This window comes from Lepidochelys kempii, chromosome 4, assembly GCF_965140285.1.
Source record: "Lepidochelys kempii isolate rLepKem1 chromosome 4, rLepKem1.hap1, whole genome shotgun sequence".
Taxonomy (NCBI): domain Eukaryota; kingdom Metazoa; phylum Chordata; order Testudines; family Cheloniidae; genus Lepidochelys; species Lepidochelys kempii.
The window spans coordinates 110,734,660-110,755,898 of NC_136383.1; the positions used below are offsets into that span (position 1 = coordinate 110,734,660).

General features: G+C 42.9%; 1 protein-coding gene across 1 annotated transcript in view; it reads left to right on the top strand.

Annotated features, from left to right (window-relative positions):
* The window catches only part of FAM184B (family with sequence similarity 184 member B), a 93,139-nt gene that overhangs the window by 68,932 nt on the left and 2,968 nt on the right, over positions 1 to 21,239 (top strand). The window contains exons 8-15 of the mRNA XM_073342436.2: positions 7,391 to 7,497; positions 8,131 to 8,263; positions 9,281 to 9,493; positions 11,117 to 11,270; positions 13,562 to 13,674; positions 14,955 to 15,136; positions 18,943 to 19,089; positions 20,909 to 21,026. Of these exons, the coding sequence (XP_073198537.2) occupies positions 7,391 to 7,497; positions 8,131 to 8,263; positions 9,281 to 9,493; positions 11,117 to 11,270; positions 13,562 to 13,674; positions 14,955 to 15,136; positions 18,943 to 19,089; positions 20,909 to 21,026 (1,167 nt within the window). The remainder of the gene's footprint in view (positions 1 to 7,390; positions 7,498 to 8,130; positions 8,264 to 9,280; positions 9,494 to 11,116; positions 11,271 to 13,561; positions 13,675 to 14,954; positions 15,137 to 18,942; positions 19,090 to 20,908; positions 21,027 to 21,239) is intronic.

Below are 21,239 nucleotides of genomic sequence, written 5' to 3' on the forward strand. Positions count from 1 at the left end.
ACCCTCCTGTGCTCTTCTAACCGCCCTGGTGTCTGGCTGAGCGTAACCAGCAGCCAGGCGATTTGCCTCAACCTCCCACCCCGCCATAAACGTCTCCCCCTTAGTCTCACAGATATTGTGGAGCACACAGCAAGCAGTAATAACAGTGGAATTATTGGTTTCGCTGAGGTCTAAGCGAGTCAGTAAACTGCGCCAGCGCGCCTTTAAACATCCAAATGCACATTCTACCACCATTCTGCACTTGCTCAGCCTGTAGTTGAACAGCTCCTGACTACTGTCCAGGCTGCCTGTGTACGGCTTCATGAGCCATGGCAGTAAGGGGTAGGCTGGGTCCCCATGGATAACTATAGGCATTTCAACATCCCCAACAGTTATTTTCTGGTCTGGGAATAAAGTCCCTTCCTGCAGCTTTTGAAACAGACCAGAGTTCCTGAAGATGCGAGCGTCATGTACCTTTCCCGGCCATCCCACGTTGATGTTGGTGAAACATCCCTTGTGATCCACCAGAGCTTGCAGCACTATTGAAAAGTACCCCTTGCGGTTTATGTACTCGCCGGCTTGGTGCTCCAGTGCCAAGATAGGGAATGGGTTCCATCTATGGCCCCACCACAGTTAGGGAATCCCATTGCAGCAAAGCCATCCACTATGACCTGCACATTTCCCAGGGTCACTACCCTTGATATCAGCAGATCTTTGATTGCGTGGGCTACTTGCATCACAGCAGCCCCCACAGTAGATTTGCCCACTCCAAATTGATTCCCAGCTGACCGGTAGCTGTCTGGCATTGCAAGCTTCCACAGGGCTATCGCCACTCGCTTCTCAACTATGAGGGCTGCTCTCATCTTGGTATTCATGCGCTTCAGGGCAGGGGAAAGCAAGTCACAAAGTTCCATGAAAGTGCCCTGACGCATGCGAAAGTTTCACAGCCACTAGAAATCGTCCCAGACCTGCAACACTATGCGGTTCCACCAGTCTGTGCTTGTTTCCCAAGCCCAGAATTGGCGTTCCACAGCATGAACCTGCCCCATTAGCACCATGATGCATGCATTGGTGGGCGGGGGGGCGGCGGAAGCAAATGCGTACAAGACAAATCTGTTCTATTTCTTGTTTTGATCCACTCCATCTATCTTTTACATCTTTGGCTGGCAGCAGACGGTGCAGAAGGACTGCAAGCCATCCTCATCTCTTGCCTGCCCGGCAGAAGATGGTACAATAGGACTGCTAGCAATCCATATCGCCTGCCTGCTCACCATAAGATGGTTCAATAGGACTGACTGCAGGACTAAAGAGAATGACCTGGTCAAGTCACTTCTAATGTAGTCCCTGCACACATGTCTACACAGGTGCTCCTGGCCGATGTGGCCAGGAGCACCTCGGACATGACGATGACTGCTACCAGTCCTATTGTACCATCTGCTGTCAGAAGGCAATGGGTAGCTGCTGCTGTGTAGCAATGCAGTACCATGTCTGCCAGCACCCAGGAGACATACGGTGACGGTTACCTGAGCAGGCTCCATGCTTGCCGTGGTATGGCGTCTGCACAGGTAACTCAAGAAAAAAGGCGCAAAACGATTGTCTGCTGCTGCTTTCACGGAGGGAGGGAGGGAACAGGGGCCTGACGATATGTACCCAGAACCACCCGCAACAATGTTTTAGTCCCATCAGGCATTGGGATCTCAACCCAGAATTCCAATGGGCAGCGGAGACTGCGGGAACTGTGGGATAGCTACCCACAATGCAACACTCCAGAAGTCGACGCTTGCCTCGGTACTGTGGAAGCACTCCGCCGAGTTAATGCACTTAATGCACTTAGAGCATTTTCTGTGGGGACACACACACTCGAATATATAAAAACGATTTCTAAAAGAACGACTTCTATAAATTCAACCTAATTTCGTAGTGTAGACATACCCTAAGACTGGTCGGGGTGGCCGTTCAGTGCACTACCATGGTGTAGCAGCTAAGGGTAACTCCTAAGAACCTGGTGGACTCAAGACCAGCGACCTGGTTACACTGTTGCCCCAAACATCACTTGCCCCATCAAGAGAAAAAACTACCTGCTGCATGAGCACTGCACTACCTGCTGCATGAGCAATCATCTTAAATGGCCTATTCAGAGAGTCCAGAAGAATAAAAATGGACTTGCAATGGACATACCATCACCACAACGTGGGGCAAATGTTGTCTAGCCAAAGAATGCGAATGTAGCGTTGACAGGATGAATGAGTGACAGTCGCAAAGAACTTTACCATTTTTTGAAGCCCTATGGACGTATAAGTGCTACCATAGGGAACAGCAATGTGGTAGCCAAAGTACGTGTCTGTACCAATAACAGGATGAATAAACTAAAAGCAATGTCAGTCACAATTAACTTTACCAGTTGCTGTAGCCAGATAGGCTTGTAAGCAGTAGTTGATGGGAAAACCAAGGAATACAGCCACATTACATAGTCAATCCCGGTTTTACAAAAGGCATTATTGGCAAAATTCCACATTCATGCCTGCTAGGCCATGAATTCTGTACCCTTATAGGAAGGCTTAATTGGATACAATGTATGAAACAGAGTGTTGAATTTACATAATTGTTTCATTTTTTTTCTCCTCCTTGGCATCCATCTTGGGTAGCTTGCGAGTGTGGGGAGGGGTGGGCGGGAATTCTATATGGGTGGCTGTAGTTAAACAGCTGCCACCCAGGATAAACAGTATTCTGTGGTGTTTAATTTTTTTTTACTCCTGGCATCCAATTTGGGTAGCTCATGGTGGGGCAGTGGCAGTTTGTAGGGAATATCCCATAGGGGAGTTGAAGTGTAGTACCCACCACCCAAGCTAAACACTTGTCCTCCTGGAATCTAGCATCCTCCTGCATGAAAAAAAATTACTTGTCATATCCCAAAATCCTGCCCTCATGTACCAAAGAAGAAATACTTGGCAGTAATAATAGAAAATGTGATGATTGGTGCTTACCAGGCTGTAGATCGGGGCCCCAGTCCAGCTCCACACTCTGTCTCCCCAGGGTGGTCCACCCCAAACAGGACCTGAGGGGATCCGCCCGGACTGTCTGCTAACTGTCCTGCTGGGGGTCCTGACTGGGAGCACTAAGTTCTATGGGCAGCTCCTGTCACACCTGCCTCTCCTTCCTCCTGCCTCATGACAAGACACTCTGCAATCAGGAGGAAATCATGTCTGTGCTGTCAGCCAAGCACCATGCTGAGCTCCCCACAGCAGGGGCATGCGACCAGTCTGGCAGTTGGAGTACTTTTCCTTGCAGTACATGGACTTGAGGTGTTTAATCTGCTCCCAGCATGGCACTGTTGTCCAGTGGATGCCCTGCTCAACTAGCCTCTGAAATCTTTTCATTGAGATGAATATTACGCCAGCTCCTACTAAAGCCATGGCTCTGGATCACCAGGCAGCACCTGGTGTGGTTCTCCTGGCAGCTTGCAGCATGCTGGGATTCAGCCATTTTGAGATGTCCAGGCAGGCATCTGTGAGTTGTCAGCACAATCCTCCTGCACAAAAGAGGAGGGGGCAAAATGCTGTTCAAGGGAACATAAACAGTGGGTAACTTCTGGCTCATAGAGAACAAGTGGGAGGGAACTGAGGGGGCAGAAAGGCAGAAACATACAGACAGGGAATTGTGGGAGTGACAGTGGAGGACTATGTTGTCTCAAGGGTGGTTCACCTTGTAATTGGTACACCCACATCACAAAGTGGGTGGGTACTTAGGTGGGTCAGATGGTGACACACTCTCTTACCCACACCCCCAAACGGGTATGTTTCCTCATATTCTACAGCCCCTAGCCTAGATGCATGTCTAAGGGCTTCCAGTGTGAATGCTAGGGGCAAAAACCCGTGGCTCAACACGCGTAAACCCAGAAGTGTAGACATCCCCGTGTTATTTTGAAGGCCAATTTTATCAGCAACAGCAGTATCTAAAACCTTCAGTAAGTGCTGTCTTTCCATTACATGTGGTAAAACAGACATGACCTCATAGCTCACAAGTCACAATAAATGTGTTAGTTTCATCTTAGGCCTAAGTGGCTAGTTGGCCAAATCACAGACCTGAGCTGATTCACCATCTCTTTTTCAGTGAGACCTTGGGCTAAAATAGTAGCAATGTTGGAAGGTGGGTGCAGTTGGCAGGTGGATGAAGGAAGCCACCCAGCATCTGCCTGCACTAAGTATATTTATAGCCAGTGTGACTAGTCCCTTAGAACATTACATAAAAATGTTTAAAACATAAAAAAACCACCCCATTTTAATTAATAATAATAGGGTGTGAGCCTGGATACAGTTACTCATGCAATAGTCCTTATTCATGCAAACATTTCCCTTTAACTCAATTGGACTATATGAATAGGTGAAGACTATTCACATGAATAAAGGTTTGCAGGATTGGGCCTATACTCTCTGCAGAGCCCAGTATGCAGGGCCCTCCCACTCATTTTGTAACTCCTGGTGGGCATCCACACACACCGGCCCTCAGTCCTGAGCTGGAGTTCTGAAATGCAGCTTTTTGCCCCAAGTGTCCTATTTTAGTCAGACTTTGTGACTTTGGAATCTCTTATGGCAAAAGGTGGTTTTTTGGACTACACTCTTTAGCTGCTCACATTATGCATGCTGTTTTTACTTCTGTTTACAAGTGAACAGACAGATGTATCCTTTGATGTGGTGCATTAAATTTACATTTGATCTTAATGAGTACATATTGTATTGGGATAAATGAACCTGAATGCTTATTCCTATCAGTCTTTTTTAGTGGGCTCAAAATAGCTTGTATATAATTTTGCCAGTAGATGGCACTAAGTGTACCGCAGATTAAACAGTGTTTACTCCTTTCAGAGTGATTTTAACTGCACACGCACAACTTGTGCTTCTTGCCATATTGGCACAAGGACACTAGATGGAACTAGTTTCGTTTCTATATACATTAAGTAACAAGTCTCAGTATAACTAACATGGTGTGTGATTTTTTTTGGGATGTGTGAACCTGTCCGTTAGACACTAGACCAACCTTTCGAGTCTTCATTTATTCACTCTAATGTAAGGTTTTGTGTGTCGGTAATACATTTTAATGTTTTTAGAAGGTCTCTCTCTATAAGTCTATATTATATAACTAAACTATTGTTGTATGTAAAGTAAACAAGGTTTTAAAAATGTTTAAGAAGCTTCATTTGAAATTAAATTAAAATGCAGATCTTATCAATTTAGTGCAATGGTTCTTAACCCTGCGGGTGCGAGATGCCCTTTCTGGGGGTGCGAGACATGTGAGATTTTTTTAGAAGGTAAATCATCGAAAACACAAATTAAGCACAGGCACATAAGTAACAACTACTTTGTTTCATCAAACCTATGTATTTATTAACATTATACATTTTTTAACGATTACCGTAATATACAAAGTTTTCAAGTTTTCAAGTTTTTAAGCTAATTGTAGTGTAATTTTTAATAAGGGCTGCAGAGTGCTGGGCCCAGGCCAGGAGCAGAGCTCTGGGCTGGCTGCCAGTACCCAAAGCTGGCAGGAGGGCTAAGTAGGGCTGGAGGCCCGGAACCCAGCTGGCAGGGGGCCGGGCGGCTGGAACCCCAGACCAGCAGCGAGATGAGCAGGGCTGACGGCTGGTATCCAGGCTGGCAGCAGGCTGAGTGGGGCCGATGGTCAGGACCCCAGCTGGAAGGGGCTGGCGGCTGGAACCCCAGACTGTCCGTGGGCTGAGTTGGGTGGCGGACAGAACCCCAGACCATCAGCGGCTCACCCGCTGCCAGTCTGGGGTTCTGTCCGCTGGCTCCTGTCAGCTGGGGTCCTGGCCACCAGCCCCGCTCAGCCTGCTGCCAGCCGGGGGTTCCATTCACTCAGGCCAGCAGTAGGCTGAGAGGGGCCGGCAGCTGAGACACCGGCTGGCAAGGGTCCGGCAGCTGGAACTCCAGACTGTCAGCGGGCTGAGCGGGGCCGGTGGACGGAACCCCGGCTGGAAGCAGCGTGCCAATAAAAATCGGCACGGGTGCCGCAGGTTGCCGACCCCTGCACTAGACTGAGTCTACCACCTAACTTTGCATAGGCCACCCCAATGGTTCATATAGATTGTAACTTTCTTTCACAACTGACCTCAGCTTGATTTGACCTGTCAAACTATGTGAAAAGCTCCAATTCGCAAATCTAGCCACTGATCCAATCCGCACATCTCCCAGTCTCCCACGGTGAATACTGAAAGATGTGGCAATGGTACAGACTTGGCCACACATCGGAGACTTGAATTTGTTTCCAACTTTCTCTATGCATGTAATGAATGGTGAGTTGGGGAAGTCTGATATATATATAAAAATCATCAGGGTTGATTCAATTTCCCTGTTAGATAAGCTTTCTGTCCTTGGCAGCCCTGCTAGAGAGCTTTTTTTAGCAAGGCTTATGGCTGCTTGCAGCCTTCTGTCGTGTCTTAAGTACAAACATTGTAATGCATCCATGGACACAAATGGCCATGTTTCCCAGCTAAACTTCTACACATGCAGCACCAGTGATCGCGATCCAAAACACGGACTTCTACTGCTTGAGCTACAGGAGTATCCCCACTATCTGTAGTACTGCTGGGACTTCAGGCCTTTGGGCAGCTACTCAATGGGGAGGAAATATATGATCAGAGTGGATAATATATCCAGCAAGGACAGTGGGACAAATTCACACAAGCCACTGTATTATATAGTCTTCTCTCACCCTTGCCCTGTTAAACCAAGCTCATCCTTGAATGTCTGACGCCCAAAGGAGAATCAGATGCAACAGGTGTGTGCCAAGCAGCCACACATTTATAGGCAGCTGGTGCCTGAATGTTGGAGTCGATCTCCTGTGAGCCTCATACACTCCAGGACAACAGTACCTGAGTGGAGGGACTCCAGTGTTCTGGTTTGCACTTATGAGCACCAATGCTGTATCCATGAACTGAATGGAATGTCAGACTGAGTCCCTCTTGTGGCTGGCCTATACAGATATAAAATCATATCTAACTAGGGGAGAGACATGGCTCAGGTGCTAGAGACCTGTGTTGTTGGAACAGCTGCTTCTGAGTTTTGTCCCCAGTGTTGCAAATTCATGGCCATGGCAGATTCATTACCGCATTCTTCATGTGATCATCACATATAAAGGAACAAAGACTACCCTGCTTTTATTTTACTCAAAGCCATAAACAATACCAGCCCTGCCACCACCAGCCCTGCCATTTATATGCAAAGTTCCTTCCCCGTTCGCCTTTGATTGTTTTGCAGAAGAAATAAATTTGAGAAAAAAAAATTTACAAATAGCAAATTAAAGTAACTTTACAATAGAAATAAAGAGCTTGTGATTAATTAAGCTGCAGGTGTCTCTAACAGCAAGCTTCATACTTGCCTTTTTCTTTTAATCCCAGGAGCCGTTTCTGCAGCAGAAAGACAGGTCTAAACTACAAAGAGAAAGGGGCAAAGGCCAAGAGCCCTTAAGAGCACAGACAGGGACCAGAAATGAAGTCAAGCCACGGTACAGTGCAATCAGAGGGCTCCAGTCATAAAGTGACTTGGAATTTAGGTTTTACTTGGAGTATGTTAATGGAGACTGTAGAGGGGAGTATCCTGAGACCCTGGGAGTTACATCCCTTCAGCGGTTTGGGGAGGTTTTGTGCTGAACCCCGGAAGGATAAGGGCACACTGAGTACTTCGGGGATGGGCCATGTGTGTCTGGAAATAGGGAGAGGTAAAGAAAATCTGCTGGGAAAGTGCTCATCCCCGGCAGGAAGGACTAAGCACCTAGGGAGAGGGAGCACATTGAGACCCTGGGAGAAAATGCATGGAAGCTGTAGCATGGAGTGAGGATGTGGTCTTGCATTGCTCATTAGCACCTCCCTCTGGCCACTGCAGACATGAATGAGTGCCACAAGAGCAAAGCAACTGTAAACTATAAGCAGCTAATAAAGCTTTTCCACTTGACAAGTAATTGTAATTAGCTGATGTAAACATAGAAAACCCAGACCACACTGAAAAAGAGTAAAATGAGCATGCAGTAGTTTGGAGAATGGTCAAATTATTGCCTATCTGGAAATGTGTTTATCACATTAAGTAAATTACAGGGCCTGCGAGGCTCTACCTTTAACAACATGGGCTCTGTTTCTTTAAGGCTGGAAAATGCACGTGTTCCCAGAAGGGAAGACAGGCAGCCTTCTCTTTCTTCTTTACAGAAAGAGAAGGCAAAAGAAGCAAAGGTTTTGCAGAAGGAATGGCAGAACCAAAAGACGGATTTACAAGCTCAGGTACAGTGACAAAACTCTTAGTGACATTACATGGTAAATGTGCTCCTTGGCTCATGAGACATCTGCAGCAGTGAATTTTGTCATGGTAGCCTTTAGGAAAAATCTGTTGCTAGTTATTTAGAAAATGTAGCAATAAAAAAAAAAAAACAGGAATGAGCATACACTAAATGGCCCCATTGCCCCCAAAAGAGAAAGCTGTAATTCTAGTTACTCATACAGTAAATATTATTTCTTCTGTATTTATTTGTTATGGTGAGAGAGAGAAAGCACACAACATAAGTCTAGGATGTGATGCACGGAACTCCCATTACCGCTAATGGGAGTTTTGCACTAAATTCTTCATCTACCATTTTGTCATTGGACCCTTCAGTGTCACAACTCAAATGCCACTCAATTAACTGTGCTCTTGAGCCTGCTCTTTGAACTGTGCCCTTCATTACTATGCAGCCTGGACAATGGGCTACCCACACGAGCAGGAGATGATTTGGGAAGATAAGAGATCAAAGCTCTGATGCTTTATTTATTTTTTTAGTAAATTACTTGATGCAGTCTAACCAGACAGTTGGTGGAAAAAGGATGGTAGTGTTTTATTATATTCTTTCTGGGAGGGTATTAGCATCCCTGCAAAGCCCTCAGACCTGCTCCACTTTCCACCAGTCTAACACCTCCATCCTCAAGGTGTTCTGTGGCATCCACCATTCTTCAAGCTGGCCACGATTTTCAGCGCTAGATAGGCCCGTAGGGTCATCGTTGAGAGAAATAAGGGCTCTCTCCCACCAGGAAATGAATGTCCTGTTGTTTTCTTAGAGCATCACACGTTCATAAAATATAGTAAAACTGAACACACTTTCTTCAGATGAGTCTGTTTTGATGCTGCGAAGCAGCCGAGTGCAGTGGTTTGTACCGTACGTAGCACAGTGTGGTCCTGACTAGGGCTTGTAGGTGCTATAGTAATACAAATAATAATTGATGAGGCTAACAGCTAACCACAGTCTAGTAATTGTACCATTGTTGAAGGTTGCTCAGCTGAAGCAAACATTAGACCAACAAGCAAATAACTTCAAAGAATCTCTGAAGGAGCAGACGCTACAGTTCAGCAAAGAGAGGGAGAAGCTTTTGCAGGATCTTCAAGACACCATTCAACAAAGCCAGAATGTTAAAGCACAGTTGGAGGCATCACATGAGAGAGCTCTACAAATACTAGAGAAAAGCAAAAATCAGGAACTCAAGGTAGTTTTGTACTGACATTGGTGCTGTTTATTTTTATTTGCTTACTTGGGTCAGACTTAAATCATTTTAGGGTAACTATAAGCTGAGAGATGATTCTCTAAATTCAGGTATTTCCAGTTATCCTAAAGATAGGTCAATATTATTTCAAATAACAGGCTACCCTGCTGTTCTGATTAATCATGGCTCTACTGTTATGCTTTATTTCTTTATGTCAGTGCTTGAATATAGATCACACTGTACATGATATGTTTTTATAGGAATTATCTGAGCCTGGCCTCAAAAATAAGAGGAAATTCCTAAGAAATATATATTTTAAGCATATTGTTAATAGGACTCTGACTTTCTCAGGTTCATCCATAACTCATTTTTACATAGAATACTTATTTACAATATAATAAACTGATTATTATAATAATGTGTACAGATTAAAGAAAGTGTAAAAAAATCAATTATACAAGTGTAAAAACCACTGCTTTTAAATGCTTATGTAGATTTACCTCATTGACAAAATAATAATCAAAGTTCATACTGTGTATTGTCCTAAAGGGAGGTTTCCATTCAAGAAAAAGGTAAATTTTAAAATATCCATGTGATTGTGACATTGACTTCATATCCAGATTGCACACCTGCTGTAAATTACCTTTTCTAGCTATAGAGTAAAACAAACACTTTGGGAATGGAGGTTGTTTGTAACTCTGAAATGTTCATAACTCTGAACAAAACGTTATGGTAGTTCTTTCAAAAGTTTACAGCTGAACATGAGCTTAATACAGCTTTGAAACTCACTATGTTGAAGAAAAATGCTGCTTTTAACCCTCTGAATTTAAATGAAACAAGCACAGAAAGTTTCCTAATTTTGTCAAATCTTTTTTTTAAACTTTCCCTTTATATTTTTAGTAGTTTATGTTTAACACAGTACTGTACTTATTTGCTTTTTTTTTTTTTTGTCTGTGCTTCTGCCTAATTGCATTTTTCCAGTTCTAAATGAGGTGTGTGGTTGACCAGTCAGTTCCTAACTCTGGTGTTTGTAACTCTGAGGTTCTACTATACATGGTATAACCATCCCAGGAGGAATTTAACTTAGACCATTTGTTTACAAATTCTGCCTTGGACACTTGGAAAACCACAATGAAGTCAGATCTAATTTAGGGGAGCATTTGGCCCTCAGAATGTCCCAATCACATAGTGCCATATCCTGCAGGCTAGACTCAGCCAAAATTTCACTGACAAGGGCAGGTTTTTTTGGACCAAGTAAGGACCGCAGGTTTTGGCCAATATATACTAATAACCAATAATGCTGAGGCCTTACTGGAAGCTGAAGAAAAATTACCTTTCTAATGACTAATAGTACAATCTTCAACATTTGTGTTTCACAGTTGATACAAACATTGAAAACCTCTCAAATTCTACTATAAGAAGTCTGGAAAACTTCTTCTGTTCCTTTGTTGCTTGGTTTTATTTTGTCTTGAGTCTTCTGCTAATCTTGTATTGATGAAATAGCAACATTTGGTGATGCTGCAAATTAAATATGCTGTGTGTATGAAGGGTCTGATTCACCCTTGCATTAAACCTGTAGTAGCAAAGGAGTGAATTAGGCCCTACATATATTTATCTTACTTGCAGGAGGCAGAAGAACATTTGAAGAAAAAATATGATGACAGCATCAAAATCCAACATCACTCTCACAGATTGGAAGTACAGGCTTTGGAAGAGAAGGCAAAGAAAGAATTACACGGTGAACTTGAACAGAAACAAAAACAACAAGCTGCATGGATAGGTATAACAAGCCACATGTCACACACAGCTTCCTACTTTATTATGATTTGAGAAATGCTCTGGTCATTCCATGGATCCCATGCCCTACAAACCCAGCTCTGTCAGTTCCTGCTGTATTTCCCAAAGTTTTAGCCATACATGCTTATTGTTAACTTAGCTCCTAGTTGTCAGTGGCCTGTTTAAAAAAACTGCCTTTGCAGACACAGTAAATCAGTACGTGATAGCTGGAAATTTGTGAGATTTCCTTTGTTTCTTTTACATCAGGATTGATCAGCTGTGGGCCAAGTGTGTCCCACTGAGTTCTGTGATGCTGCCAATGGCAGCCTTCATCTTACTACTGTGATCCGCAAATATCTCAGCCGAACATGCTCAGGTCTAGATGCAGCACTGCTTGCTGTGACCTGTGGTCTCTTTGCACAACACCTTAAAGCTAAAAGGCTTCAATTTGCTCCACTTTCTGCAAATTAGGCATCCCCCAGGTTCATGGCAAATTGCCAGCATAGCCCTTGCTTAAATAAAGTCATCAGTCTTGATTGTTTCTAGCCAGTGTGATTTACCTGGTACTGGGTCATAAGTGGGGGTTTTTTACACCTGGCTCAAAAGTGGGGAAAAAGTGAGGCTGAATGATGCAAATGTTATCATTTTTACTTTTAAAAAAGCAATACTCGTGGGGTGCACACTATTTTAATTACAATTAAGTTGTTTGTCATGTGAACTCATAAGAAAAATCAATATATTTTATTATATAATAAAATGGTTTAGACCCACTTAACTATACCTAACTAGTAGCCTAATGCCATTAAAAAATGGACACTCCACTACATTGGACATACGGGTGGAAATTCATCCTTGTGCCAAGTGCTACTGCAGGCCTGCACATCTCTAAGTCCCTATAGGTGGGACAAAGTGGTGCAGAGGTCTTCTGCTGGCCCTCTGTAAAGTGGTGAATCTCACCCAGAGGTGAAAGGAGAGTAGCAGAAAAAGTCAAGCCTGTAGGAGTACTCACATGCTAGGAGTTAAGCACAGGCTTTGTTGAACAAGGGCCAAAAAGAGGAACCAAGCCCATGTGAAGTTAAAAAATACTTATTCATTTGCAGAAATATGAAAAAATGTGATGTTAGAAAATCAGCTGTTCACTGATGTTGGTAGCTGGCTGTACAGAAAAGAGAAGCTGGGAAGTCAGAAGTGTGTGTAAGAACCTTATGTGAGACTCTAATTTAGTCACTAAGGAGGTGTTAAATTCAAAGAAAAAGGATTCATCTTTACCATTCCCTAGGAAGTGATCCAGACTATTCAAGCTCACTATTAAAGGGGCTTTCTTGTTGAAAAAAAGAATAATATGAATATTCTTAAAGATATCATCGCCTGCAACCACAGCTGGAAAAATAAGATCAAATGTAAGTTTAAGCTTTAGGCAATTTGAGGTTAAAAGATTAATATTTCATTTACTTTCCAGGTTATACTGCCAGGGTACCCTAAAAACTGATCATGAAACTAATATATTCTGTATAAACACCTCTCATATTTTAGAGAACTGTTCATAGATTTACATGCTGGTTGACTTTGTTTTAGAGTAATGTACACAGAAATCTCTCTTAATGTACCTTTCCAATATAAAGAAAAACAAAGAATAGGCAAAATTCTACCCACTGATGCAACACCATTGATTTTTAAGGATTTTGAGTGATTTGAGTTGGCTGTGGTGCAGGCCAGAATTTCTGTAGTGCTTAGCGATATAGCATGTCCCCTCCTGCTCTGATCAGCTCCCCTCCCTCCCCCCAACCTGGTCCCAGTATGCCTCCTATGCCAGGGACTATGGTTGGTATAGAGCCATTTACATCAGCCCTATACTGCTCCTACTACATGTGGGACTCCTTTACAATCCTCTATGCACCACCAGTATTACATAAAAGAGGACCGGATAGGTGCATTCATAGATTTTAAGGCCAGAAGAGACCACCGTGATCATCAGTCTGACCTGCTGCATAACATAGGTTATAAAACGTCACCTACTGATTCTGGCATGAAGGTCTTGTTGTGGAAGCACAATAACCTGTGGTTATTATTTAACAGATGATTTTTGCCATCAGGCCCAACAGGCTCCTCTTGTACAGCGCATGTGGGGTAACTTCCTGCTCTTTCCAATCTTATTCAGTGGACGGAATGGTGGCACAATTGCGTGTCAAGGCAAAACTTAATGCTTTAACTTCTTCTACTGCAAAAGTAGATGTGCCCTATGTCTGGTCTCTTACCTCCTTCACTCCTTGATAAGTCTTTTGTTATTGTTGCTAGAAACTCTGAGGATGGAGCTGTCGGAGCAATACGCATCCTGCACCGGTCACAAAAAACAAATGGAAGAACTCCAGACGGAGCTGAAGAATGTGAGAGCACTGAAGAACCAACAGGCAAGCTTCCAATCTTTACTTCATTGACATACAGTGTTACTGATCAGATCGTGAAAACTCTGTTTTAGGTTTTTAAATGACACTATTCCTGTTTAGAAACAGACGGGGTCGCCTTCCTTTGAGTCACAGTCAAAAGGCATTAGCACTGTTTATCAACAGTTTGGTGGGCAGATTTGTATTTCATGCAGCATTTTGACAATGTGATCTACAACAGAAATAAACATTCAACCAAATGATCACTAATTTCAACATTGATTGTGTATGTCGGTGGCAGTGGGGATCTTACTGCACTCACATTTGATATTGTAAATCCACAAGCCCTTATCAGGGATTAATTGAATACCAACGCTACCAGTCCATGAAAAGTGCAGCATTTGGACTAGGAGTCTGTGTAGCTTTCTTCTCATATTCAATGGGAAACTTATAAACTGAGTCTGTCCCCATTCCAGTGTTTGGTATTGTTCAGCGTTTCATGTGTTTAAAAGTACTTGCTCCTTGTTCTCCCTTATATACAATGTGCCCCAAATTTTCAAACATTTTGTGCCTAACAATAGGTACCTAAAATAAGTGGCCTGATTTTTAGAGGTGCAGCGCATGCAAGAGTACCATTGATTTTAATGACTTGCAGGTGCTCAGCACCTCTAAAATTTAGGACAGTTACTGATGTTTATTGTTAGGTGTCTAACTACAGATTTAGGAACATAACTTTAAGCATCTAGGTTTGAAAACTTTGACTTGTGTGTGCATGTGTGAGAGTTTAGTGGGGGATGTGTGTGTCTGTACTACATAAGATGAATACATATATATTTTAGTACCCAATCCCTTGATTATATTATAGCCAGTTAATTTCTCATTATATTCAGTTACTTTATAGACTCATTCATGTCATGCAGCTTCCTGGCACCTTTAAAAAGATCCTGACCACAGAAGTTTGTTCATTGAAAGTATTCCTAAAATCTGTTTGAATATTTTCTGTTGTTTTGACTCATATCCTTAAACTTTTATTGATGATGGTGGTGTTGGTGGTGGTGTTTTATTTCTGGCAGTTTGCTAGGAACAGAGAAAACAGTCCTGAATGACCGGATTTGAAAGTGACATGATAACGTCTGAACTATATAAACCATGCTGTACATCATAAACTTTGTGTTTCACTTGTTTTATTCAAGTAATAAAATTGTAATTATTATTACAACTGAATCTCTCAATCATGATCACCAATTGCAATCCTGTGAGAAATTTAACCAGCAGATAAAAATAGCTAATTCTGGCCTTTTTCTTAGGAAGGACGTAACCAAAACCAGATTAAATTTCTAAATGAGGAACTGGAGAAACGTCAGAATGAGATTTCTGGGCTCAAGAAAGAGAATTCGCTTCTAAAGGACACAATGGAGCTGCTCAGTCCAGAGATGGACTTACAGAAGCAAGAGTCTACACAGCTTTGGGACAAGGAGAAGAAACACAGGTCTGCCTTATATTACTGCCCTTCACAGCTTCCTCATACAGGGTCAGCATATTGCTAACATCAGTATTCTTCCAAATGCTGTGAGAGATCTGAATTTATCCTTCCTAAAGAGAATTATATTTTAGGCTTGGAGCTTTTCAAAAGTGGTCTTCACTTTTTGCAGTTCCTAACGGTGCAGCCAGCATTCCCCTTCCCTGCTGCATTGAAAATATTGATGTTTACTGCTTCATCCATCTAAATACATGACACAGAAATGTGTTCTTTGTAGCCACCAGGGAACGCTACTTACTTTCATATTATAATGAAGGGAACTAAAGGTTGACCAGTCCAAAACTTCCCCCATGCCCTACACACTAAATTCGTTGTAAATGTCTGACTGAGAACTAGTCTCAGCCTTCCAAAATAAGGGCTTCCCACAGGGTTAAAAAAAAATCTCTGCTCCTCAGCGAGTAATCAACCAAGTGTTAAGACATCCCAGGGACCGTTTTTGAATGATACTTGAAGTGATCCCTGCATATATGGGGCTCGGTTATGGCTGAGAGATCCATGACTGCATTGGGGAGGGGAAGTGGCAGTAGCTATTGGCATTGTGCCTGTAGAGGCCAGGAGCAGACAATTTGCCTCCTGGGCAGAGGGAGGAGCACACTCACTAGTGAAGATGGCAACACTGCATGACTGGAAAAGGTGTAGTGTGTATTCCCTAAACATAAGCCATAAGGCAGTGTGCAGGGGCAATAGGGCACAGGATCATGGCCCGGAGATGTCCCACTGGGGCACTGGATACTGCTGCAGTGCTTGCAGCCTCACCCCCTTTGCATGCAAGGGGTGTAGGCTATCTCCTGCTCTAGAGCATAAGGGCTTCTCTGTGTTAGTGCAGCGATCATTTGGCTCATAGTTTGTAAAGTGTTTTGAATGCTTTGGGATCTTTGGAGGAAGGGAACTCCCTGAGCATCACTCAGCGTTGCTAGGGTTGTATTGAAAATGAGGAGAGATTGAGGGATCTAGAGTCACATTTTCAAAAAGCTTCTCCACTGGTATAGAATGCTTGTCCATAATTACTCAATTTGTACGACACATGGACGCCAGCCACCGGACAGGCCCTTTACATATCTGGCTAGGACAATCTAGAAAGAGAACTCAGGGAACATATTGAGAAACTCATTACCTTCAGGAGTGCCTGAGTAACTCTGTTGGCCTTTGTCAGTCAGTAACTAATTAATGAATGGGAATGAATCCTCTTCTTGCACCATTTTGGAAGTTACTTGAAGGTGACTTTAAACTAAGTCAAGTATTAAAAAGAACTGGAGACTTTGCAACAAGATCAACAGAAAGAAATGCAAACCACAGTGTCTAATTTCAACAGCGCTTCCATTTACTTTGGAGGTATTTAGAACCTGTGTTCATGAAGGAAATAATTATTCACAATCTGATAAGATGATAGGGAAAAGGAACAATGACCTGAGGCTAAAAAAGGAGAAATGCAGGATAGACACTAGGGGAAAAGTTTGAGGTGTAAACATTCTCAACAGTGAGAGCACCTGGGTATTAGGATAAGGGAAGTAGATCAAATTACCTCATTACAGTAGCAGAATGCAAGGAGTAAGAGTGGATGACCCAAATTGTCATTGCTGGTCATAATACCAGTTATTTAATTTCAACCCCTTGCTAACTCATAGAATGGAGCGGACAAGCAATTGGTAGCATGGCATGAGGTGCAATGCATGTGCCAGCCATTACAGGTACCCTGGATTTTCTTTTTGCAGATCACACATTGGAGGAGCTGGGATCTGAAGCCCTGTTTGGGAAGGACAGTAATAGTATTTTAAAATTTAAGGTGCCATATGTGCATGTAAATTTGATACTGTTCCTTTCAGGGCACTGACTCTCCCTTCTTTTTTTCTGACAGGTTTCAGAGGAACAGCCGTGTTAGTCTGTATTCGCAAAAAGAAAAGGAGTACTTGTGGCACCTTAGAGACTAGTCTCTAAGGTGCCACAAGTACTCCTTTTCTTCTTTTTTTCTGCAAGTTGTTTTTCAGTTGGAAGGTCCGACTGATGACTATTGTAGCCTGCAGTCATGTCTCACATAAGTTGGGGGTGGAAGCACAGAACAGGCTCACCACAAAGAGGAGCGAGATTTGTATACACCAGCTTATTATAACTGCTGTTATTGAGAGTTTTAATTGCTAAGCAGCAGAGCAAATTCTACATATGTTATGTTAAGGTGTCATGTGCCACACTTGTAAAAAATGGCCTGATTTTTTTAGCTCACAGTTGTCACCAAGTGAGGTGCTGTGTGTGAGAGGGTCAGATAAACATGTGAAAGTCTGGCGTGCTCAATGGGATCATTTACATCGTTAGTGACATTTATAGTATTAGTCCCATAATCTTTATTTCAAACCAAGTGTAAAGTATTTCTCATGTGGTACCATGGTCAAATTAAATGCAGTATCAAAGAGCTTCAGCTTAAATTCCCAGATCCCTCAAACAACTAAACATAAATATTGTTAACAGGGAATTCACATAATATATTATGTCACTTTCAACCTTAAGATTGACTGTTGTCCTTGGTGTTCCTCTGGTGCTTCAAGCCAATTACAGCCAGAATGCCAAAAGCATCATGTGGGCCAGGACCCCCTTTGAACACAAATGCAACTTGGCTGAGGCTCAGACCCTGTAGCCCAAAGGATCGTTTGCCTCTTCTCAGAGCAGCTGGCCATCCCCATTCCCTGGAGAGTAATGCAGTGGGGTCCAGCTTTAAATTCCAGAGGAAACTCCTGTAGTCTTATCTATAGTTATGGGTTCCTTTAACTAATTACCCAACCCAAGGAGAGGGTTTACACCTACTTTAATCTGTGAGAGTTCAGCCCCAAGATCGACTACAGTAGAGAGGTTTTCAGTAGAAGGGGGACCCCATGGTGCACCACAGAGACGATACAGTGCTTTTTCTGTAATAACTGGTTGGTTAATAAAAGTAAACAGCAACACACAACCTGCAATCTGGTAAAGGAGAGAGAGGCCATACAGAACACATAGTATTTGCATTATCCACACCATGCCTTGTGAAAAACAAGAAGTGTTAGTCATCATCCTCACCACCAGTGTTTGTGAATCTGGTGTCTCCCCCAAGGCAGGCCAGGATACAACTTTTATAAAGTGTTACGCTGAGGCCCAATGGGGTTCACACATTTATGAAGGTTTCACCCCCTTTTCCTTATTTGAACTTCCATACTCCACGACTTTTGGGGTGCCCTGTTTTTCATAGACTAATTCATTAGTTCCCTTTATACTCGTACATACTTAACATTTATGTCACCTTATCACCATAGTAACAGGCAATTACCTTAAGGAAGTCTTTTAACATTTCATCCCAGCTGCCAACAATCATCTTGCGATGTCTTCTGATCTGTTATTATCCAAACTCAGCAGTTATTTTCAAAACATCAGCCTATTTCACACAAACACAAGCTCAGCAAGTTGATTTTTATCTTATTTAGCTATATTATAAAAATAATTTAGCATAAATTATCCTAAGGCCTAATTTGGCTAAGCTTAATATCTTACAAGCGTGATGCCTGTAGGCCTTGAGTTATAACATTAATTCATATATTTCACCTCGATAGCCTAAATATTTCTGATATCTTTTATCCTTGGCTGAACTTCACAGGAGCCCCATCAATGGGTGCTGCGCATAACCCCCTCCCGAGCCTAAAAAAATCAGAGCTCTTAATAGTCTTTACCCATCAGTAACTAAATAATGAATGTTAAAACACTTGAGAATTACATAATTTTTGACATCATTTTGACAGGCTACTGGAAGAAGACCTCAAGGTCAAGCACCAGAAAGAACTGGACATCTTGAAACAAGAGCATCGTAAGGAAATCCAGAACATGATAGCTGATTTCAGTAGTGCTCAGACCCATCTCCAAGCAAAGATTGTCTCCCTAGAAACTGAGTAAGTGATTTCAATAAGACACAGCTGCAGTAAGGATGTTTCACTATATCAGTGATAAGAATTAATTATTGTTAATTATTATTTTCATTACATATGGGTGGAATATTTTAAGTGTTGGAATAATAGTGTATTGTATAACTATTTCCCAGGCACTCAAACAAGGCACAAATATACTCTAATGAAGCATAGATATGCCTGACTGTGCAAATCTATACAAACATAATATCAGTACCAGTAAATTACACCATGCACTATTGCACTTATGCACGTCATCAGTCTTACTAACTTTAAAATAATTTACATCATGATCCCATAGGCCCTGATCCTGCAAACACTTACACACATGCTTAACTTAACTTCAAGGGAACTACATACATGAGTAAAGTTAAGCATGTGTGTAAGTATTTTAGGATAGGGACCAAAGTGGGAATGACAGAGGATAAACCATGTAGTTGCTGAAGCAGCATGTTCTAGGTTAGATTCAGGGGACTAGGAGTCAGGAGTCCTGGTTTCTATTCCTGGCTCTGGGTCAAAGTGCTCACACTCTGTGCCTCAGTTTTCCCATTTCACAAATATGGGAAATATCCCTTGGTAAAGTGCTTTGAGATCTTTAGAGGAAGGTGCTCTGTAACTGCAAAGTGGTTATTAGATTATTATTAATTATTATTATCAATTTTGATTTTTTAATGTTAAAAAGGCCTATCTGAAACAACAGACATCCTGACATCAGTTAAAAAAACAAAAATAACTATTACTTAAACCCACAACAGCCAATGAAACTCAATCCCCCAAAAAATTCCCACCCGCAGACACAAACTGACTCCATCGCACCGCTCCCTCTGCGAAAGCCTGAATAAAGCGAGGCACCTTTCACCATGCCCTGAAGGTCAGCAGCTCTGGGCTGTTTCAGACAATGCAAAGAATTGGTTCCAAAGCTGAGCATCCCTCACAAAGAACCCTCTGCTCCCAGCCCCCTCCCTTTTAAATCAAGTGGCTGCACCAATCACAGCTGTGGTAGCATGGCAGGGATGCCCAGAGGATTCAGGGGGCCTGGGGTCTTCGGCGGCGGGGGTTCTTCCACTCCGGGTCTTCGGGGCACTTCACGGAAGACATGGAGCAGAAGTACCCCCGCCGCCGAATTGCCGCTGAAGACCCAGAGTGGAAGAAGCGGTGGTGGGTCTTCAGCAGCGGGTCCTTCACTCCGGGGGTGTTCGGCAGCACTGAAGGACCCTCGTGGGGGCCTCTACAGGGCCTGGGGCAAATTGCCCCACTTGCCTACCCCCGGGCAGCCCTGTAGCATGGCAGTGGGAGAGGGGCAGTCCAAGCCATTGATTGTGTTTTATCTGAGTGCTGAGGAGGCTGGAGGCTTCCTTTCTCTTGACAATTTCCAGCTACAACAAAAGAATAAATAAAATATATTCTCTGTAGTGCATTGCTCACCATCACCACTGAATCATTTAAAAATTTAGCTTATGTGAATTGAGGCCCAAATCCTGCCTGGGGAGTGGCTACCACAGATCCCTGTTCGTTTCTGTGCAGAGTCCTATCGACAACATAAGCTGGATACACCTAGTGTACAGGGTTGACTTCAGCTGAACTTTGCCCAGGAGTGGAGGGGGGCACATTTGTATTTAATGTGTGCTTTCTTCACCACATTCCTCTTTTTTAAAAAATACAGTTTTGTCAGGGGAGCCCTGAATATTTTCCTGGATTTCAGGGATGGGGTTTATGATGGGTCAAAGAGGTCTAAACTCTTAGGCCTTGAATGAAGTTGTTTCCTGATCTGGATGAAAGTGTTTGCATTTTTTATTTGACACAGACTTAAAGAATTAGAAGAGAAACCAAGAAAGCGAGAGTCCAGGCCAGAAGATATGCACCTTATAGGCTGCTTGCAAAATAAATTAAGTGAGAGAGAAGAAATTATCAAACAACTGACGGTAAGCATTCCTTGGTGGACATATACTGTATAATGTGTGTGCTGTCACTGAAGTCAATTGCAAAACTTCCATTGACTGCTATGGTACAGAATCAAGTTCTTAATTTATCCAACTGGTATAGCAGCAGAGTATTAATGATAAACCTAGGATGCCAGGCCCATACACTATTCTAAGTACACTCCTGCCCCTTTCCATAGCAGCTTTTCAGCGGAA